Source organism: Mesoplodon densirostris, chromosome 4 (assembly GCF_025265405.1).
Source record: "Mesoplodon densirostris isolate mMesDen1 chromosome 4, mMesDen1 primary haplotype, whole genome shotgun sequence".
Classification (NCBI taxonomy): domain Eukaryota; kingdom Metazoa; phylum Chordata; class Mammalia; order Artiodactyla; family Ziphiidae; genus Mesoplodon; species Mesoplodon densirostris.
The window spans coordinates 130,169,174-130,192,171 of NC_082664.1; the positions used below are offsets into that span (position 1 = coordinate 130,169,174).

Here is a 22,998-nt window from a genome sequence, read left to right on the forward strand (position 1 = left end):
CTGGCCTAGGAGTTCAAGGCAGGAAGAAAGTGCTGGAGTAGCTTGCCCAGGACTTGAGCTGGATTTTGGAGATGGACAAGATTTGGAAAGGTAGAGAGGAAAGAAGGCAGCATTGTAAGCAGATTTTTAGCATAAGAACATTTGTGAAGGTTGGTCTGAGGATGGGGAGCTGGCCTGACCTTGGGGGCGAACTGCGGTGGGTGTGGCTGCGGTTCTGATTTGTTTTATTGGGGGCGGGGGCAGGGCAGGGCAGGGCATGCTATGGAGAAAGGGAGTGGACGGATGGGTGGTACAACAGGAGCAGGGCTACACCTGGTTCTGGCTGCAACAGGAAAGGCTGGGGCAGGGACCCCTGCGTGAAGCCTCTGCAGTGTGACCTGGTAAAGGCCTAAACGGGGTGGTGGTGGTGATGGTGGAAACTTGGGACCCCATGACCCACCGCGAGGGCAAAGGATGGGCTAAGCCAGCCTGGCTCTGAGATTTTGAGCCTTGGAAGAGCGGGGCCATTTGTCCTCTGACAAGGCTTAGTGCCATCAAATTGAGATCTAGGCCATAACACATCAACCAGCTTCACTATGTGGACCTTCTCCGAATCCCGAATTTTACAAACAACCATTAAAAAGATATGAAAACAACAAGGTCCTACTGTAAAGCACAGGGAACTATATTCAATATCCTGTGATAAACCATAACAGAAAAGAATACGAAAAAGAATGTATAGATATATGCATAACTGAATCACTTTGCTGTACAGCAGAAATTAATGCAACATTGTAAATCAACTATACTTCAATAAAAGAAATGTTTTTTTTAACTCTGAAATTCCTATTTTATTTTTTTAACATCTTTATTGGAGTATAATTGCTTTACAATGGTGTGTTACTTTCTGCTTTATAACAAAGTTAATCAACTATACACATACATATGTCCCCATATCTCTTCCCTCTTGCATCTCCCTCCCTTCCACCCTCCCTATCCCACCTCTCTACATGGTCACAAAGCACCAAGCTGATCTCCCTGTGCTATGTGGCTGCTTCCCACTAGCTATCTATTTTACATTTGGTAGTGTATATATGTCCATGACACTCTCTCACTTTGTCACAGCTTACCCTTCCCCCTCCCCATATCCTCAAGTCCATTCTCTAGTAGGTCTGTGTCTTTATTCCGGTCCTGCCCCTAGGTTCTTCTGACCATTTTTTTTCTTTTTTCTTTTTTTTTTTAGAGCCCATATATATGTGTTAGCATACAGTATTTGTTTTTCTCTTTCTGACTTACTTCACTCTGTATGACCGACTCTAGGTCCATCCACCTCACTACAAATAACTCAATTTCGTTTCTTTTTATGGCTGAGTAATATTCCATTGTACATATGTGCCACATCTTCTTTATCCATTCATCTGTCGATGGACACTTAGGTTGCTTCCATGTCCTGGCTATTGTAAATAGTGCTGCAATGAACATCGTGGTACATGACTCTTTTTGAATTATGGTTTTCTCAGGGTATGTGCCCAGTAATGGGATTGCTGGGTCATATGGTAATTCTATTTGTAGTTTTTTAAGGAACCTCCATACTGTTCTCCATAGTCGCTGTATCAATTTACATTCCCACTATCAGTGCAAGAGGGTTCCCTTTTCTCCAGACCCTCTCCAGCATTTATTGTTTGTAAAAAGAAATGTTTTAAAAAGATATGAGATAATTGGAAAATTCTGAATTCTGACTAGATTTAATAACATTAAGGAATTGTTAACTTTTTAAGTGTGGTAATGGTATTGTGCTTTCGTTCTAAGAGCCCTTATGTTTTAGAGACATACTGAAATACGCGCAGATGAAATATATTTGGATTTGTTTCAAAATTATCCAGGGATAGGGGAGAGCAGGTGTGGTAGAGATGAAGGCGGATAGGCTGTGGATTGTTAGTCGTTGAAGCTCGGGGATGGGGGGTTCATTTTGCTCCTCTCTCTACGGTTGCACGCATTTGACATTTTCCCTGAAAGGAATCCTGGTCCTCTGGTAATGCAAGTCTTGTACTCTGGGCCTCAATAATGCCCAGCTGGAAGGCATGAGAGGCATTTTGAGCCGTGCCACGTTAATCTCTTGTTACAATTCAAAACAGAGACTTGGTCCACTTCTGTTTTGCCTCAAACAGAAAAATTCATGAACTGGAAAGAAATAATGCCTTGATTTTAGTTGGAAAAACAAACTGGGAGACACACATGATCTCCTTTATCATGATCATGCGAGGAATCTAATCCACAGAAGAAGCAAAGTCACAGCCCAAGAGAAAAGTCACATGTTGACGGTAGCTGGAAATAAATGCTTCTTTTGGAAGAGTCAGTCCCAGGAGAGGTTTTCTGGCAGCAGAGTGCTTGGCATGAGTGTGAAAGCTGAGAACAAGTTGAAAAATTACAGCCTGGGCAGTAGCTGTCAGCGAAAGAAAGTGCAGTGTTAGAGCAGCAATGAGTCACGTTGCTCACACAGGGGCTGCAAGGCAGAAGGGAGCCTGCTGCCTACGTGCCTGATCCTGGGTGACCTGGTGCCTAGCCACATGGCACATCTCTTTCTCACTCACAAGCCACAGAGATCAGAGGCTGCTCTGACAATGTCTCTAGCCATGTAAGAAGGGGACACAGTCATCACATGCTGGCGGAGGGTCCTGTGAACTGCAATGAAACCCCATACTCAGCAGATCGTCTCCCAGGCTACCGGCCAGCAACCGCATTTCTTTTTCAATGAGTGGCCCCAAACAGAACAAAACCTCATGCAGGTACACTAGAAAGCTAGGAGGGTAACTTTTGAACCTGAGCAAGTAACATAATTTTTCTTTACTTTTTATAGGAAAAAGAAAGTTATGTGGGGGAATAGAGAGAGAAACTGGGGGGTTTAATATAGGTGCATGCTTCCCTGGAGAGGAACAAGCACAAAATTAGTAGGAGAATCCAGCTCAGTAAACACGTGAGGGCCTGCTCTATGCCAGGCATTGTGGACAAGTCAGGGGTGAATGAGACATGGTCCTTGCCTTCAAGGAGGTCATATGAGAAGGAGGATACAAGCGTGCACGAAATCTCCTGGATAAATAATGAAATAGAAGCATGGAGGTCCTATGACCCAGGCAAGGTAACTCTGTTACTAAGCCGAAGTCTGTCTTTGGGCAAATCACTTCATCTCAATTTTTCGTCTACAGAATGGGGCAATTCTTGCCTTGTTGACCCCATGGAGTTGTAGAGGGGTAAGGACCCAAACTACTAACATCACCATCATCACCATCACCATCATGAGGAGGAGGAGGAGGGATAGAAAAGGCTTCCTAGATCCTGCTGCCCAAAGGGCCTGGGATGGGCACTCAGGACGAGTGCTTCCAGTGGTCAGCAGCCCAAACCGGCAGCACTGCCCACTCTCCCACCAGCCCCAGGAGCAGCAGCGCCCTGTGCCCTCGTTCCCACAGCTGGTTCCCACCGGACACCTCCTCACATGCCCAGGAGCTGCCTTTGGATGAGCAGTTCTCTCCAACCCGTTCCAGCCGGCCTGATACAGAGGCGAAGGTGCTTAGTCCTAGTAATCTTAATAAATCTCAGAGCTTGAGAGTCAGAAGGGACCTTCCAGAACACAGTGTCCACCCCTCCCATTTGCATAAAGGGCAAAGGAGACTAAGGCAGGGAAGGTGACCGGCTTGAGGTCACTCACGGAGGTGGAGGTGGGGGATGGCTGGTGCCGGAATCTGGAGTCTCCGGGTCCAATACAGCTGCTTCTCTTTCCTAGGAAGGTTTTGCCACCACTGACTCTGTTGCCTTTTTTTTTTTTTTTTAATTTTATTTATATATTTATCTTTGCTGTGTTGGGTCTTCGTTTCTGTGCGAGGGCTTCTCTAGTTGAGGCAAGTGGGGGCCCCTCTTCATCGCGGTGCGCAGGCCTCACTGTCGCGGCCTCTCCCGTTGCGGAGCACAGGCTCCAGACGCGCAGGCTCAGCAGTTGTAGCTCACGGGCCCAGTTGCTCCGCAGCATGTGGGATCTTCTCAGACCAGGGCTCGAACCCATGTCCCCTGCACCGGCAGAGAGACTCTCAACCACCGCGCCACCAGGGAAGCCCTCTGTTGCCTTTTATATTCTTAGTCTTTTCTGCTCCCAAATACCTAATTTGGCCAACTTCCAAGAAAGTATTTAGGGCAAAAGGAAAATTCCTCCTCATAACCTTTCACCAAGCTCTCTGTTCTTTGGGGGTCTTTCATTCTTTGGGGAAGATGTTTACTCAGTGCCTGTTATGCATGTGATCCTAAGCACGACATGGGTTCACAGAGATGAAATGGGATGGCCCAGTCCCCTCTTCATGAAACCTTCAGAGGAGCTCTGGCTCTGGGAAAAGAAAGTTCTTCTTACTCAGTTCCCTTTAGCTATGTGTTCAGGGGGAGATCTCTTTGCCACGCCTCTTCACGTCCTGAGTTTTTCCATTCATGCCTGTCTGGCAGCTTCTGCCACCCTGGCTGTGGGCCCAGATGCTGTTGTGAGCAGAGAAAAGGCTGACAGCCTCACTCTGGAAGGGCTGCCACCTAGGAGCTGCGCTGCTTCCTAACCCTCAGGGTTGGCATGATACCTCTTGACTGCTTCATCACTGAACCCTGTGGTCTCTAAGGAATTCAGTTTTGCCCTCAGCTGAGTAACTGCCCTAATCCAGTCTGCCCCCCTGGAGAGACTGCCTTGGTGTCCTCCAGCCTGCCTCTCCACCAGTCGCCATCTTGGTGTAGTTTAGTTGCCTTGAGTCCAGGGCTTTGAGGCCGTGGAAAGAAAAACAACACAGTTCAGTGGAAACTCTGACATGTGAGAGTTGGGAAAACTGGTGTCCAGTGAGTGGTTGGTCTGGAGAGTCTGAAATCCCTTCCAGCTCCAACATTTCTGAAAAGGTGTACCCGAAGGTTGACAGCCTGAAATGTTAGAGGGTTCTCCTGTGTGTGTCCAGACCTAGGTCCAACTCGTCATAGCATTTCAAATGAATGTGGGCACCAAGTTTTGCTTCTGACTCTCCCTACTCTCAGGTGAGGTCCCCTAGTTAGAGAACAAGGTGTAGGGGATGGGGATTCTGTGAGGCCGGTGTACACACATGCACTCCTGTGAAATGGTGCCATGGTCTATGGCAAGGGTGCCCAGAAGACGTGGTATTCCTTCCCCTTCTGCACTAGGTGACACCTTTCCGTGTGCTGAAATACTGATGAATGAACTCCAGGTGGCAAACCTTGGTTCCCAACTCCTAGAGAGCCCACAGGGCACCATGGTTCTACTCTAACGAGCCGTGACCTGCCAATTATTTGCTCTTCTGGAGAAACCTCAGCTTGAAAATCCACTTAATTACCATGGGAGATAATCTTTTAAACATAGCCTTACATCCCTGAAAGACTTTTCCCTGTGGGAGTAAGAAAGTGAACATGGGATTGGATTGTTTATTTTCATTTCCAGGGGAAGGACTACCACCTGGTAGTTAGCAAGAAGCCTGAGCCCTGGAGGTTTTATTTGATAAGTCTGCTCCTCCTCACTGCTAGTTTGTCATTTATATTGTAATAATTAGTTTGTAATATTGTCATACTTTTCCCCAGTGTAAACACTGCATTTAGCTCCGTGATTCCGGGCTTATAATTACTTGATATTTTCCAAGCTTCCCTATCAGGTTGGGGGTTTTTACTTGCTCTAGATGTGGGTATTCAGAGTCAATGTCCTCAAGGGTTTCCTATCAGGAAGATCATACCTGTAAATCACCAACCTCAAAGACCTACCTGGAGCTGGAGACAGACTCCAATTTTTCCAATGTGGGACATCCCAGTGGATTAAATAAATTCTAGGAGAGGGAGAGGTGGAGGGGCAATATAGGGGTAGGGGAGTAAGAGGTACAAACTATTAGGTATAGAATAAGCTACAAGGATATATTGTACAACGTGGGGAATATATTCCATATTTTAAAATAACTCTATGTGGAGTATAACCTTTAAAAATTGTGAATCACTATATTATACACCTGTAACATATAATATTGTACAGCAACTATACTTCAATTTTTAAAAAGTACCAAAGGAAAGAGAGCCATAGGTTTTAAACTGAACTTGGACAACAACAACAACAAATGTCCTTAGCTTCCAAAAACACACAAAAATTATAAAATTAAAAAAAAAAATCTTTCCCACTAGAATGTATGCTTGGGCAGCCCCAAGACCCAGAGCAATTCCTGCTCATAGTAGGTGTTCAATGCATAGATGCTAAATCGCTGAGAGTCGCAAGGTCTTTGTGTGGAATGGATGTGCGTCGGGTCGAAATATGAACAATGGACAGAATAATGCAGAGTCCCTGACACAGTACTGCTCTGGTCCCTCTTTCCCCACATCACTTCAAAAGCAAATGGTCTGGAGGCATTTGCATGACCTGATTCTGTACGCTGGGGTCTCTGGGCCTTAAGAGTATACCTCTGGGGATTAAGAAAAGAATAGAAAAGGAGTAATTGTATTGCACACAGAATTAGAAGGTGAGGAAAAAACTTTAGTGGAAAATGGATTAAGTCATCGACCTGAATCTCTCCTTCCAGGTCCCGACGGGGAGAAGAGCTGGTCCAAGAGCTACCCATCATGTGGGGGCCTGATGCAGTCCCCAATAGACCTGCAGAATGACATCCTCCAGTACAACGCCAGCCTTGTGCCCCTTGGCTTCCAAGGCTACAATGAGTCTGCCAACCAGCAATTTGTCCTGACCAACAATGGCCATTCAGGTGAGGGAGTGACCCCCAAGACCTGAAGGAGTGTTTGAGCTTTCCTCAGCTCCCTGGCCTCTTCTGTCTGCCGGGGCAGGGGGTAGGATGGGTTCTACTGAGGCACCCAGGAAGGAGGGCAAAGGGGAGCCTTGAGGGATGCTTGGACCACTCTCTCCAGGGGATGCTGCAGGTCCTGGGCTCGGCTGGTTCTGCCGGGGTGGTACCTCTCAGAAGCGGCACATCTCTTGGGATGGGAGAGGGGACAGGCCTGAGCCCCTTGGCCTATTGGATATGGTGCAGGAGTGAATACTGGGGCACCAGGAACAACTCAAGGGGCCATGCAGTTTACTGGGGGGGGGGCTTGCTCGGTCTTTGGAGTCAGACCAACCCGAATTTGAATCGTGGCTTGACTACTTATGAGTCATGAGACTCTGGATAAGAATTTTAAACTCCTTGAGGTTTCATCTGGAAAACGGGCATATTGATGGGTACTGTAAAGACTAGAGATTATGTACGTTAATAGCCAGAATAGAGAGGGGCTTAATAAATAGCGATTATTATTGTTGTTGTTGTTATATAATTCTACAGCTTGGCAGATACTTCATGACAGGTTCTATCTTCGTAGCCAAGTGTGTAATACATGGATATATAAACAAACGTTCATCCATTGGTCTAAATTAGTTCCTGCCATCATTTTCCAAGGGGAACCAAGAAGGTGCTTGTGCCTGGAATAGCTTTAGTGAAAGGGGGACATTCTCAGAGAAAGAGCCCAGATTTCTGACCTACAGGCTGCATCTCTCTGGTCCCCACCTCGCTGTATCCACTCGCCCCTGTCTAGGCCCTGGGCAGGTGATGCCTACCCGCTCTCAGGCAACACTGAGCTGGCCAGGGCTCTGAAGACTGCCCCTCCCCTCCCTGCAGTGAAGCTGAAGCTGCCCAAGGACATGCACATCCAGGGCCTTGGGGCCCGCTACAATGCCTCGCAGCTGCACCTGCATTGGGGGGACCAGAATGAACCTCACGGCTCGGAGCACACTGTGGGTGGGAAGCACTTTGCTGCCGAGGTGAGTGGGGTGGCCCGGCTGGCAGAGGATTCCCGGGGGTGGGTGGTCTGGCACCCTTCCACTTGGCTGGTGTGCACATAAGATCAGAGCACAGGGGGTGAGGTGGAGGGCGCCGTCTCGCTCTACACACCCACCCCAGCCCCGCTGGCAGCACAGGAAGGTACGGCCACTCCGGCCACGCTGCAGCTCATCCGTGGCATCCCGCTTCCCTTCCTCTCCTGAACTTGCTGAGTTTGTTTCCATGTCTTTTACTGAGTGATGCTGCTCAGAAGGCAGTGAGTGCTCCCAGGGGGGCACAGTGGGACACACATCGCCCTTCTGTTTGCACAGATTAATATCCCACCAGCTTGTGTGGCTGACCCATCCCACTGCCAAATCATACAAGGCTAAATGCTCCCCCAACTTTTCAGTTTTCTTCATATGCCATGCTGCTTGCATAAGTTTTTCCCATCCCATCTTTCCTTTCCCTGGGCATGGGTTGTGCTTGGAGCTTGGGGACCCGGGTCCAGGGTCACTCTTCTATTTGGCCACAAATCAAGGGATGACTGGCATTATAACGCGTAGGGCATTGTGGCAATCAGAGACTCACTGAGGATAGCTTGGGACATCATCACAGCGTTACGTTGCTCTGAGATGCTACCCCAAATACCGAAGAAAACAGGAAGAGGCGCAGAGCTTTGTTCCTGCACTACAAGTGTTCAGTGGAGGCTGGGGGATTGAGTTGCTCCTTTTCAGAGTTCCCGTGGGATTGCACTTGGGGGTGTGGTTCTGAATGTTTAAAGGACAATAAATACAAAGGGATAAACGCTACTGATCAGCTAATGGAGCCCATGGTAAACAATGACACGACCATTCTCCTCTGTTCTTCCCTCCCTCTAGGAACAGCCTTAGTATTCAACCATGTTTAGCCAAGACTAGCTTCTGCCTCCAACTTGAAAATCACAAAATTCTTTGTAATGCAAACCTCCCTTCTTTGCCTTTAAAAGCCCCTTTTACTCCCTAGCAGGACACTGTTTGGGAAGCTACCCAAATCTGTGTGCCCCAAATCGCATTCTTTGATCCAAATAAACATTTTTTTTGCTTAAGAAAAAACAAAATCAGGTTAAACATTGTCAGAGCTTGTCATAACAATGTCTTAATGCTTACCTAGACTGTTTTTTTAAATTTTTTAAGACTTTTTTTTTTTAGAGCATTTTAGGTTCACAGCAAAATGCAGAGGAAGATACAGAGATTTCCCATATACCCTTTGCCCTCACACGTGCATAGCCTCCCTCATTATCAACATCACTCATCAGAGTTTACCTAGACTTTTTAAACCCAAGATTTCTCAAAACTTCTCTTTTCCTCACTTTAATAATGATAAGTAATTTCTGCTTTGAAAAAAAATGAGTTTAGAATGGTGTTTTGGAGTCACATTCATGGAGTAGCATTTTTGTTTCATGGTCTCTTAAAATATAGTTGATAAAACCTTTATAAAAGTCACGTTGTGATTGTCTCCACCTGAGAGATAAATGCATGTCCTGCTCTGGGTACAAGTATGATTAAGTTACAGTTGGAGGTTTACTGCCCCGGCCCCCAGATCAAATGCAGAGTAGCTGGGCTGAGGCTGGGCAAGCCACATGGGACCATTTTGCCCCAGGCTCCAGAATAAGTAGGACAAATCAGAAGGGAGAAGTGTTCCAAAGTAACCAAGCTTTTTCACAGCTAGTATAAAAGCCAATTTGTTCATTCATTCATTCAATATCTATTGTGTACCTGGTACCTTTCAAGCACCGTATCAGACACTGGGATACCATGAGTGAATAAGATGGACAGACTGGCCTGGTGGAGTTTGCAGTCTAGAGGACTGAGAGAAAAGGGAACACTGGGGTGGCCATGAGGCAAGGGTCTGAGAGGCCAAATCTAGCTGGGGATGGGGGTGGTCTGTCCCTCCCATTGGATTCCAGTCTCCTGCAAAAGTGAAAGCTTCCCATGGGTCCCTATCCCCTGATGGACAGCACCTCATCTCCCCTCTCCCACTGCAGCTGCATATGGTCTATTATAACTCGGACCTGTACCCCAATGCCGAGATCGCCAGTGACAAGCCAGAAGGCCTCGCGGTCCTAGCTGTTCTCATAGAGGTAAGAGATGTTGAGAGGCATTTTACATGAAATTTGAAGTCAGGATGACATCAGACTTGGCGTTTGGTTCCATGCACACCTGTCTGTTCTGTTTCGGCTGTGTCTTGACTCTAGAGCAGGGGCTATTTCCCCAAAGGGTTCCTGCTCTCTTGGCCTGGAGGCAGCACTTTCTGTGGCTGGACAGCAGGAATGGGCATGTCCTAGGTGACACTGGAAAAATGAGTCCTAGTCCCCAGCCCTATTGCATAATCAAGGACTTGCCAAGTTGGACAGGACCTGTCCGGGGTGGGGGAATCATTCACTGCTGCTCCATCACACGCCTGACACAATTTCCAGTATCCAAGCTCCATCCTCTATAGGAACCCCAGCGTAAGTTCTTTCCTTAATCCCAGAGCATGGGAACATCTCCTGATTTGCTTGCAATTTTCCCCCTAAGGAGACAGCACGTATGTCGTTTCTCAACATGCTTACTTGCCTGATTTGGCTTGCATGAACTCAAGCTCCCTTAAGTTCTGGTTAGAGAACATGCTATTTGTGGCCTTCAAGCTCACAGCCAGATAATCAGGAGCACAAGCTATACCTATTGCTCTGGGACACCCCAGCCCCAGTGCCTTGAGCTGGAAATAGGATGTCCCGAGATGCAAGAGGGCAGGACCATTCATTCCGCCAACCCCCTAACAGCCTAGTGATGCATCATAACTGTCCTAGTAAAGTGTATCCTTTGGGGAGGATCTCAGCAGTGGTGATTACACACCCTCAGCAGAGCCCTTCCATTTACAATTGTCAAGCCAAGCTCAGCCTATTGAATTCTGTCCCTGTTCAACCTGCCCCATCTTTATTGCAGATGGGCTCCTTCAATCCATCATATGAGAAGATCTTCAGTCACCTTAAAGATGTAAAGTACAAAGGTGAGAGGTCCTTGGATGCTTATTCACCCTCTGTTGGAGAAGAGTGTATTCACCCTTGTGTGATCTGAAGAAGAACACATGCAGGGGGCCGGGTACTGTCTGTGACCAAGTCCTAGGATCAGATGGCTCAGAATGGGGCTAGTTCACCTTCCTAGTCTGTCATATGCTCAGGTGCACCTCTGCCTTGGGGAGCAAGGTGACATCATCCCCCAACATGTCTCTCCAGGCCAAGAAGTGTCCATTCCGGGTTTCAGCATTGAAGAGCTGCTGCCGAAGAGGCCTGAGGAGTACTACCGCTACCGAGGGTCCCTGACCACACCTCCTTGCTACCCGACTGTGCTCTGGACGGTTTTCCGGAACCCTGTGGAAATTTCCCAGCAGCAGGTAACTGTCATGCTCTTCCTTGTCAGAGAGCACGTGGTACCTCGGACCCTACCACCACCCATATCATAATCAACGACTTGATTTCCTCGCTTAGAGTTTCACTGGCGGCTATTCAAAACCTCTCCAAATACCACAGGGGCTTGGAAGCACTTCAGAAATTACAGGCTGAGCTTCAAAAGTGGAGCTATCAAGTCAAGTGGGGAAAATGAATCTGTCTCCACAGTTCTTTAAATAAGAGCTGTTAAGCTGCGTTTTCTAATATATCCCTCAGTGGATAGTGTCTACCTCCCAGGCAGGAAAGAGCATGGCTCCTTCACAGGGGCAGGATAAAGATAGGATCAGGTTAGACTGTTTAACAAAGCCGGGGGGATGGGGATTACAGCAATGAGGAAGTGAGGATCTCTGCCCTCAAGCAGCTCACAGTCTAGTGTAAAACGGGGGGGACAGAGTCCTTAGGAATCATCTCTAACCCTCTCATTTCTTAGGTGATGAAAGCAAGGGCTAGAGAGTTGAGGAAACGGGGATCACCAGCTGGTTAGTGACAGAGCTAAGACCCAAAGATAGAGCTGAGTTCCAGGTCACTGCCGGTGCCTCTACCCTGCAGCTGAATTTCATCAGGAGGAAACATGGCTGCCCAGGAGACGGGGCCAGGGGCCGCTGCACACTGGTTCATGGCCCCCACCTGCTTCATGAGCCAGCACAGCTTTCACTGCTGCTCCTTCCCTTCTACTATGAGCTATTGATCTGAGTAACCTCGATAAACGGCAGCAAGTAGGCTGACAGGAATAAAGACATGATGAATCAAGAGATACAATGATCAGAAAGGCAGTAGTACGTCCTAACCCAGAAACTGCCTTGGAAACAGTTACATGATCTATGTGGGTGTATGAAAATACCATGGAACTAGAAGTCAGATGACCTGTGAGACTCTTGCCTCCCTCTTTTGGTTCCTTTTGACGGGACCATCAGACTAAGGCCCGGGCCCCTCTGATTCAGAACTGGGTCCTGAATGAGGCTCAGGAGAGGAATGCAGTCTCCGTGGGAGGCTGAGGAACCCCTCACCACCCCAGGTTTCCCTCCCTGCAGGGCAGATTTCAGGCTCAATCAGGAGCTGACAGCACGAACCCTTCCGGCAGCCCCGGGAAGTGGGAAGACACACGGGCTCGCCCGAGCCCCATCACTCAGACACCCGCAGGGGAGGGGCAGCTTCTGGCATCCCTCCTGCTTGCTCAAGGGTCTCCCGCCAGGCCTCGGAGGTGAGATCTGGTGGTCCTTTCCCTCGAGGTCAGGCAAGGGGGCGTCACTCTGCCCGTGGGGGGTGTTTCTGCTCTTCCCCCGCAGCTGATGGATTTGGAGACAGCCCTGTACTGCACACAGGTGGAGGACCCGTCCCCTATCGAGATGATCAACAACTTCCGGCAGGTCCAGAAATTTGGTGAGAGGCTGGTGTACGTCTCCTTCCGACGTGAAGGTGAGGAGATGCAGTGTGTGGCGAGTGTGGTGCTGAGATGTCTGTTTTGTATGAAATCGGGTGCCCTGCTCTTGGGCACTGTCACTGATACCCTTAGGAGATGGGTTAAGAGCACTCTGGCTGCCAAGAGAACCAGATGCATGAGGAGCTACTGTGTGTGGGTTTACTGAGGTCTCCCTCCCCTGACCTTGACTTCCCTGAGCCTTGGTAGAGAAGCACGAGCCAGGGCCTCCAGGCACATGGACCAGAACAATCATTAAGTCTGGGAGTCTCCCACAGATGGGGAAGAGAGGATGCTCTGGGGGCCTCTCTGCCCTTAAGAACTACCTACCCCTTCTCCTAAGATACATGATAGGGCCCTTTTCATGAGATCAAACCTTCTAACTTCTTACAGGCTTTCTTGGCATCAAGGCCCATCTTTGGCCTTGCCAGGTGATTCCTGGCACCACCAGCACCACCAAGGTCCAGGGACGCCCCTTTGTAAGGTTTTAGAAAGTGGGCATAACCCACATCCGAGCCACAAGCAGCTCGTGGTCTAATGTAGCAGGGCCCGTTAGACAAGGAAAAGTATCTTCAGAACTGCCTTTCGTCTCATCTCCTTGAAGCTTGCACAGGCATCCGAGATCTATACGGAGTGAAGCTTAATAGTTCGGTTTCTTCCTGAGTTATGGAACCTCAGTTCTTCCTTTTAAATCCGTAACCATAACTCCCCAGATGGACAGTGAACATCTTGACTTGCTCGGTATCTACATCAAGCCAGCTGGAAACTGGGGGCCCGGGGAAAGGGGTGAGGGGCCCACACTCTTCAGATCGCTAAGTTCACTTTCTCACATCACTTGTGGCCAAGCTGGGCCAAGGGTTCATATTTAAGGATGACCATTAACCCACTTATCAGAGAATCAGCTCTCCTCGTCTCACATGGGGCACCTTGTTCTGTTGTTGTTCCTTTCATAGTGTGTGAGATTATAACTATCACCTGCTAAGCTTAGTGGACCACATGAAGATTGAATTTCAAGGCCCTTGCCAGAAACATGCCCTTCTGAACTGACCCACACATATGGTCAGAATTAGGTCCTTCTCTGTCAGTTACTTAATCAAGAACCATCCAAGAATTTATCTTTTGTGTTCTCCTCTCCAGATGTCACTAGTTAAGGTCATTTTCCTCTTTTCACCAGTTTCTTGGTCTGCAAACTGAATCTATAAACAATGGCCCCTCCTAAAAATTGAGGATGTACATGATGATAACTATACCAACTCCTTTTCCAGGAAATACCTCAAATGCATAGAATTATCCCCTGGTGTTCTATTCTGGATATAACATCCTCTTTTCCTATTTTTCTAAATGAAGTATATAGTAGTCAAGGGTTAAACAGAAATACTTCAACTCTTAAATAAAATAAAACTCCTCCTGGAGATAAGGGACTCTGCCCACACAGATCAGGTAGAATTTTGCTTGTGATTCAAGGATAATAGTCAGCTCTGTTCTCTGGGCTAAGTCTCTACAAGTCACCAGGGATGGTGTGACAGATACTCCCCAACAGTCAGTAGACCCGGGTTCAAGGCCTCACCTTGTTTCCTCCTGGCTATATGACGCAGGCAAATCATGTCCCTTCTTTGGCCTTGGTTTCCTCAGCCATAAAATGATGGGTTGGACTAGGTGAGTTAACGTCCTTTCGGTGCTAACATGTTCTGATTCTAAGTGGACACTAACAACTGTCCATCCTGACTTTACGTTGCAGGGACAGTGTGTGAGGGTGGTTACAGAGGAGCAGAAGAAAGCATGCAGGAACTTGAAATCCAAAAGTAACCCCCACGTGTACAATGAACTGTAGCCTCGGGGATAATTAGCCATCTTCTTAGACCAGTTCAGGTCTAAGCTGGCACCTGTAGAGCAGGCGGTGCAGTCAGGCTGGTAACAGAGCGCTTCAGTAGACCCTCCCAGTCTGGCTGGGGGAACTTGAGGGGCCTCTAAGCAGAAGCCCCCAGACCGGCTCCAGCTCAGGACGTGGAGATCACAGCCCAGATGCAGCTTTGCCGCTGCCCCTCCTGCACGGCTTACCCAGAGCCGCTGCTTCCAAAGGCTGGGCTGGGCTTTCTCCCTGGAGTAAGAATCTGTGGCAGTCCAAGGCAAACCTGTTCATTTGGAGGCTGATTATAGAAACTTGGCCAGAATTTTCCCCTTCCCCTCATTTCCCAAAGACTCGGGCAGCAAATGGGGCTGTCCCCTAAGAAACAAGGAGGAGGCAGCCCCAAAGGAGTGAAGCCCCAAGCCTCATCCCCACAGGGGCGCCTGCAATGCACAAGGGCCTTCTCACACGAACGCGAAGCGGATCTCAGACTGTAACATGCCCTTTCAGGTTGATGGGGTAAGCTTGTTTGTCAGTAGGAACCTTGAGCAATTTGGACTCAATTGTTTGCACGCTCTTCCACTGAGGTATGTGTGTAATTAGGGGCTGGTTTAATTCAGGGTCTTCTCTGAAAGTTAACAGGAACTATGGGGTTGAAAAATGAAAATTCTGGAGTTTTCTGCCAGGAAAAAAGTAATGTTAAGGAAATCCTTTATGAAAGAAAGTGCACGGACCTTGAGAGGGGCATCTGAGGTTTAACCAAATTGGAACAACTGGGACTGAATCACTTAACTGGACCCTGTATTTTCTTCAACTGTGCTAGAAAAGGAACACAGAGCTTGGTTTCTGTCCTTAAGAGGTATAGAGTCTATGATGGCCCTAGGGCAGGGTTTCTCAGCCTTGGCATCAGCACGTCAATACTGACATTTGGAGCTGGATAATTCTCACTGTGAGGGCTGCCCTTTGCACTGCAGGATGTTTAGCAGTGTCCTTGAACTCTACCCTCTAGATGCCAGCAGCATCCCCGCCTTGTGACGGCCAAAACATCTCTAGACATTGTCAAGTGTCTCTGGGGGAGGAGGGGCAAAGTTGCCCCTGATTGAGAACCGCTGCCCTACGGATTGTACAATGACTTTCCTAGGCCCAGAACTATTTTTTCCCACTCCTATCACAGGATTCTAGGGTTTTATATCACATGCCCTGGTCTTTATGCTATTCTATCCCTGTTTCCCATCTTCCTTTAGGATTTGAGTAGGTACTCTTCTTGTATAATTGGGTAGGGCCAAGGCTAAGAGAAGCAGACGAGAGAGAACTATTCACCCTTCAAAGAAGCATACCAATTCCTTCACAGGGGTCCAGGTGCCTCTGAGGTAGCAACTTTCTTCAGAATCCCTCATCATTCTGTTCCTTCCCTTTCGTATGATTTCTTTTTTTCTCTTGTGTATGTTGTTTCTTGTTGCCTTTGGTTAAAATGCCCTCTCCTTATGGAGAGATGAAAGTCACGCCAGGCACTTTTTTTTTCCGCTCTCAAAAAGTGCCTCTTGGGCTTCCCTGGTGGCGCAGTGGTTGAGAGTCCGCCTGCCGATGCAGGGGACACGGGTTCGTGCCCCGATCCCGGAAGATCCCACATGCCGCGGAGCGGCTGGGCCCGCGAGCCATGGCCGCGGAGCCTGTGTGTCCGGAGCCTGTGCTCCGCAACGGGAGAGGCCACAGCAGTGAGAGGCCCGCGTACAGCAAAAAAAAAAAAAAAAAAAAAAAAAAAGTGCCTCTTCCAGGGCTTCCCTGGTGGCACAGTGGTTGAGAGTCCGCCTGCCGATCCGGGGGGACACGTGTTCGTGCCCGGGTCCAGGAAGATCCCACATGCTGCAGAGCGGCTGGGCCCGTGAGCCATGGCTGCTGAGCCTGCGCATCCGGAGCCTGTGCTCCGCAACGGGAGAGGCCACAGCAGTGAGAGGTCCGCGTACCACAAAAAAAAAAAAAAACAAAACAAAACCCAGTGCCTCTCCCAACTGGCACAAATGGAAGTCTTGAGGTGAAGAGAGGAAACAAGACTCACGTCCTCCAGGTGGGGTCTTGGAGAGGAGGAACACATCCTGGGAGCAGTCCAGATCTCATTGGAGTCAGCTGACCGATGTGAGGAAGGAGAAAGACAGTAGAGACACATCTATATAGTTCAGGGGCCCAATTCTCGGTTCCCCAAAGTTGACCTCTTCCCAGCCAAAGACACCAACACTGGGTCCAGATGCCAAAGGGTAATAAAACCAGACCAATAAAACCCAAATGCTAATGTTATCTAGTTCTATTTTCAACATGTCAGGGCAAGGAAAACTTGAAGGCCAAGAGGAAGCCAAAAAGTTTCTATAGTCGCGTCTTCAGTGCGCTTGCTCTGAGCAAGTGCATGTCACATGCCTCAGAGCCTGGAGCCAGCTGAGGTGACACTTGGACAAGAATGCTGGGCAGTCGAGGGGTAGGGCTTTCGCCCTCAGCAGAGCTGTGGAGTAGCCTGATTAGAATCTGCTTGACCCTGAGGGACCTGGGTAGTTTCATGAAATGTTTAAAAAAGAGAGAGAAAAAACCTTGCAAAGCTAAGATGGCTAATTATCTAATTTTTTGAGACTAGAATGTATGCTTTGTGGTTATTGACCTTGTCAACTTTCTAAAAGTCCCTATTTATAATAAAGTCTATTAGAAGGAAAAAGATTAATTCTTCCAAAGGATCCAAGTGAAAGACCAGAGGAGTTCCCCTTAAAATCCCCTACCCGGATACAGTCTGAATAGTCAGGAATGATCGTCAAATGTGCTAAGAAGTGGAGTCCCAGTCACACCTAATGCAGTTCAACACACTGCGTGTTACTGAGCACGCCCCACGTTAGCCACTGCGGGGAACAGAAAAGCCCACCAGCGATGTTCTCTTGCTCCCAGCAATAAGCCTCTGGGCCAGACAGCGGGAGAAGGGGTCAGGAGGAAAGCTGATCCTTCCAGCATGTCTCCCCTGCTCCCATCCTGCCCTGTGGGGCCTCCTTCAACATGGCAGGTGCTTTCATGTGTGCATGCTATTGACTTTTGCACACACGAGTCCCTTTGTCTGGGATGCCCCTCACCTCTTCCACCAGGAAAAATTTTCAAGACCCAACTCCAACCATATCCTGCCAAAGTCTTCCCCATCCCCCTGAGGGTGACTTACAGTCTCCTGCTTCAGTGCAGCTGAACTTGTTCATTTGTGTTATAGTTTTTAGCACACCACAGGGTAATGATGTATTCCCACACAGAAAAAAGAAAAAAAGAAAAAATATGCCTCTATTACCCACACACCACGAGCCCCTTAAAGCAGGGGCTGTGGGCATCTTACTACCCTTTTGTGCCTGGCACCGTGTCTGGTGCTCATTACAAGTCTGAAGGAATGGAGCCGACCCGTCTCCCTTCCCCTCTCCCGACCAGTGTCTTCCCTGCAGAATGATCTAAACAGAAGCCTGACCGGTTGTCAAGTTTTAGTTTTATTAAGTCTTATTTTGCTTTGTTATCAATTTGCCAACAGCATTCAAATCAATCTATTTGTTGAGGAAAACGTAAAGATCAGAACGTAGCTGTCAAGTGTTAAAGGTCTGGGATGGGATGGGGGTGCTGAGGGATGCCGTCAGGCCTTCTGTCATCTGGCCTGACGGGTAAGAGCCCCGGTCCCACCACCTGTCATTCCTGCAGCACAAACAGCCTGACCCCCAAAGGGAACTGAGAGCATGAAGCACCCAGTGCTGCATAATAACCCTCGCCCACTGTCCCAGGGTTTAGGCGCCCCCCCCAGAGCAGCTCGGCTCTCTCTTCTGGGCCTGCATTCCTGCAATCTGGAAGGCAAAGCCTTCAGGCCCTAGCACGGTCATAGAAAACCAGTTCCCACATGTAATCTGGTGGCATTTTTTGGGCAGACTTATTTGTAGAAATTATTTCTTCATCGGGGTTCCACAGTGTTAAGAAAAACTCCAGTAAAATATGTCCTCTTAAGATAGTTATGCTCGAGCCGCCTTGCAGCTATGGCGGCCAAGCAGGGCCGGCAGCGGTGGCGGCTGCGGCTACAGCCGGAGACGGTAGTGGTGGCGGTAGCGGTAGGTGGCGGGGGTCTATGACCGGGATCCGCCCCCGAGCCCGGGCACCATGAGCCAAGGCCCCCCGCACAGGGGAGAGCAGCGAGCCCAAAGCAAAGGTCCTCCAAACTAAGTGGCTTTACCGGGCTGTGGTGGAGGCCGTGCATCGACTTGACCTCATCCTTTGCAACCAAACCGCTTATCAAGAAGTGTTCAAACCAGAGAACATTAGCCTGAGGAACAAGCTGCGTGAGCTCTGCGTCAAGCTTATGTTCCTGCACCCGGTGGACTGTGGGAGGGAGGCTGAGGAGCTGCTGTGGAGAAAGGTATACTACGAAGTTATCCAGCTTATCAAGACTAACAAAAAGCATATCCACAGCCGGAGCACCTTGGAATGTGCTTACAGGACACACCTGGTTGCTGGTATTGGCTTCTACCAGCATCTCCTTCTTTATATCCAGTCCCACTACCAGCTAGAACGGCAGTGCGGCATCGACTGGACCCATGTCACTGACCCCCTCATAGAACAGTAGCTGGCACATGGGAAAACTGCCTGCCAAGTAGCTGAAGCTCTCTGAACTTACAAGGCTGCCTGGGTGAAGGGAGAAGAGAGAGCCCATGCATATTTGGCTCTGGCCACCACCAGTCCTCAGGATGCAAGAAACCAGTGTCTGCCTCAGGGAAGGAGATGGGCTGGGCATAGATGGCATGCCACGGATGTCTAGTGTACCTGGGGGATTTGCCACCATCTCAGAATGAATTAGCTGGCGTAGACACTGAGCTGCTAGCTGAGAGCTTTTACTACCAAGCCCTGTCAGTGGCTCCCCAGGTTGGAAGCCCTTCAACCAGCTGGGCACCCTTGCCGGCAGCAAGTACTATAACATGGAAGCCATGTATTGCTACCTGCGCTGCATCTAGTCAGAAGTGCCCTTTGAGGGGGTCTATGGGAACCTCAAGCAGCTGTATGACAAGGCAGCCAAAATGTACCACCAGCTGAAGAAGTGCGAGACTCGGAAGCTCTCTCCCAGCAAGAAGCGATGTAAAGACATTAAGAGGTTGCTGGTGAACTTTACGTATCTGCAAAGCCTCCTGCAGCCCAAAAGCAGCTCTGTGGACTGACTCAGAGCTGACATCACTTTGCCAGTCAGTCCTGGAGGACTTCAACCTCTGTCTCTTCTACCTGACCTCCTCACCCAACCTCAGCCTGGCCGGTGAGGATGAGGAGGAGGATGAGAGTGGATATGCTTTCCTCCCGGACCTTCTCATCTTTCAAATGGTCATCATCTGCCTTATGGGTGTGCACAGCTTGAAGAGAGCAGGATCCAAGCAGTACAGTGCAGCCATTGCCTTCACCCTGGCCCTCTTCTCCCACCTTGTCAATCGTGTCAACGTATGGCTGCAAGCTGAGCTGGAAGAGGGCGAGAATCCCGTCCCCGCATTCCAGAGTGATGGCACAGATGAACCAGAGTCCAAGGAACCCTTGGAGAAGGCGGAGGAGCCGGGTCCTGAGCCTCCTCTTGCAGCATCTCAAGATGGCGAGGTCAGAAAGAGCCGGAAGTTCTCCCGCCTCTCCTGCCTCCGCCACCGGCGCCACCCACCCAAAGCTGGTGATGACAGTGACCTGAGTGAAGGCTTTGACTCAGACTCGAGCCATGACTCAGCCCGGGCCAGTGAGGGCTCAGACAGTGGCTCCGACAAGAGCCTTGAAGGTGGGGGAACGGCCTCTGATGCCGAGACAGATTCAGAAATGAACAGCCAAGAGTCCCGAACAGACCTGGAAGACATGGAGGACGAGGAAGGGACACGGTCCCCAGCCCTGGAGCCACCTCGGGCCAGGTGAGAAGCTCCTGAATCCCTCAACGGCCCACTGGGCCCCAGTGAGGCCAGCATTGCCAGCAATCTACAAGCCATGTCCACCCAGATGTTCCAGACTAAACGCTGCTTCCGACTGGCCCCCACCTTTAGCAACCTGCTCCTCCAGCCCACCACCGAAGCTCCCACCTTGGCCAGCTGCAGGCCCTGTGTCAATGGGGATGTGGACAAGCCCTCAGAGCCAGCCTCTGAAGAGGGCTCTGAGTCGGAGGGAAGTGAGTCTAGTGGGCGCTCCTGTCGGAATGAGCGCAGCATCCAGGAGAAGCTGCAAGTCCTTATGGCCGAAGGCCTGCTTCCTGCTGTGAAAGTCTTTCTGGACTGGCTACGGACTAACCCCGACCTCATCACTGTGTATGCGCAGAGCTCTCAAAGTCTGTGGAACCGCCTGTCTGTGTTGCTTAATCTGTTGCCAGCTGCTGGCGAACTCCAAGAGTCTGGCCTGGTCCTGTGTCCTGAGGTCCAGGATCTTCTTGAAGGTTGTGAACTGCCTGACCTCCCGTCTAGCTTGCTGCTCCCAGAGGACATGGCACTTCACAACCTGCCTCCCCTCCAGGCTGCCCACAGACGCTTTAACTTTGACACGGATCGGCTCTTGCTCAGCACCTCAGAGGAGACGGTCGTGCGCATCTGCTGCATCCGCAGCTTTGGCCACTTCGTTGCCCGCCTGCAAGGCAGCATCCTGCAGTTCAACCCAGAGGTCGGCATCTTCGTCAGCATCGCCCAGTCTGAGCAGGAGAGCCTGCTGCAGCAGGCCCAGGCCCAGTTCCGCACGACACAGGAGGAAGCTCGGCGGAACAGGCTAATGAGAGACATGGCCCAGCTACGACTTCAGCTCGAGGTTTCTCAGCTGGAAGGGAGCCTGCAGCAGCCCAAGGCCCAGTCAGCAATGTCCCCCTACCTCGTCCCCGACACCCAAGCCCTTTGCCACCACCTCCCTGTCATCCGCCAGCTGGCCACCAGTAGCCGCTTCATTGTCATCATCCCAAGGACAGTGATCGATGGCCTGGATTTGCTGAAGAAGGAACAGCCCGGGGCCCGGGATGGGATCCGATACCTGGAGGCAGAGTTTAAAAAAGGGAACAGGTACATTCGCTGCCAGAAAGAGGTGGGGAAGAGCTCTGAGCGGCATAAGCTGAAGAGGCAGGATACAGATGCCTGGACGCTCTACAAGATCCTGGACAGCTGCAAACAGCTGACTCGGGCCCAGGGGGCAGGTGAGGAGGACCCGAGCGGCATGGTGACCATCATCACAGGCCTTCCACTGGACAACCCCAGCATACTCTCAGGCCCTATGCAGGCAGCCTTGCAGGCCGCTGCACATGCCAGTGTGGACATCAAGAATGTTCTGGACTTCTACAAGCAGTGGAAGGAGATTGGTTGAGACCGACCCCCAGGCCCTGCAGCGGGGCTGACTCCAGATCTCTCCTGCCCTCCCTGGCAGCCAGGACCACCACCTGTAGTCACCCCACCATACGCAGACTCACGCACGCACACAGGAAGGAAGCCCAGTTGCACACAGGCTGTGGGGAGGGCCCAGGAGGCAGCTGGGAGGGCGGGGTCCCCCTGTTGCCAAGACGACGTCAGGAAAGGAAGGAAAGTGCTTGGAGCAGGAGAGGCCTGTGGGCCCCTAGCCAGCCTTCCTGTCTCAGCCCCCCTGCTTTCCCCAGGGGCAGGTGGCAGGCACGGGTGTCTGCGTTTCGTTGGAGTGGAGTGGTTCCTGGACCTCTGAGGGGAAGGGACAGCAGAAGGGGCCCTTCTTCCTCACCCAAGACGCAGGGTGGTTGGTGCCAGGAGTTTGGGGCCTCTGGGCCTGGGGGTAGAGTTGGGTAACACCAGGTGTCTGGGTGGTTCTCTGCAGACCCTTCCTGTCCTCGAGGATCACCCATCCCCCTCTCATCTCCCTTTGCAGGGGCTGCGCAGCTCTGGAGGCTTGGGGACTCTTAAGGAAGAGGGGCCTGGAGCTGCCTGCACCAATAGCAGGGCAGGGGTTAGATCCCCTCCGCCTGCTGCAGGGGCTGCACACCCATTGCCCCACTTGTGTTTTCTGTCTCCCTTCGTCTAGCTTCCAGGGCAGGGAGCAGGCCCACGACGGCTGCAGGCAGTCTGGCCTATATGCCAATGAGGGCTTCTGTGCCCACCAGCCCCATGGTCACTGCGCTTTGTGCTCTGGGCTGCTGTGCTGGGACAGAGTGGGATGCCAGTAAGAGGAGAGGGGGGTGAAGTTTGAGGCCACGACCCCCCTTACTATCTAGGGAGGGGCCTGTGTTCGGATGGACAGCAGAAAGGAGAGGCCCCTTGAAGCTGCCTGGCCAGGGACCCTCTGCCCTGATGGGCTTCCCTACTTTTATCCTTCCCCAGGACTAAAGGCCTGGAGGAGCTGAGCATGGGGCTAGCTTCTGGAGTGTTGAGGTGAATGTGAGAGCAGAGATCATGAATAGCTCAGGGCAGTGAGTGGAGCAGCAAGAGTGGGGCTGAGTGTGGGAGGCTTTGGCCAGGATTGCCTCGGCCCCTCCCCCTCGGGCTGCACATACAGCTCG

The 22,998-nt window shown here is 50.4% G+C and overlaps 2 protein-coding genes across 3 annotated transcripts in view; both read left to right on the forward strand.

Annotated features, from left to right (window-relative positions):
• Positions 1-22,998, forward strand: part of CA12 (carbonic anhydrase 12) — a 61,752-nt gene that overhangs the window by 33,139 nt on the left and 5,615 nt on the right. For both annotated transcript variants that reach the window (XM_060095258.1, XM_060095259.1), the window contains exons 3-8: positions 6,558-6,737; positions 7,641-7,783; positions 9,808-9,903; positions 10,748-10,811; positions 11,038-11,195; positions 12,537-12,666. In XM_060095258.1, coding sequence (XP_059951241.1) covers positions 6,558-6,737; positions 7,641-7,783; positions 9,808-9,903; positions 10,748-10,811; positions 11,038-11,195; positions 12,537-12,666 — 771 coding nt within the window. The remainder of the gene's footprint in view (positions 1-6,557; positions 6,738-7,640; positions 7,784-9,807; positions 9,904-10,747; positions 10,812-11,037; positions 11,196-12,536; positions 12,667-22,998) is intronic.
• Positions 18,660-21,935, forward strand: LOC132487542 (nonsense-mediated mRNA decay factor SMG5-like). The gene is given in 5 exon segments (XM_060095261.1): positions 18,660-18,677; positions 18,679-19,112; positions 19,241-19,422; positions 19,425-19,702; positions 19,704-21,935. Coding segments are annotated over 5 exon segments (3,051 nt in total). The 3' UTR covers positions 21,843-21,935.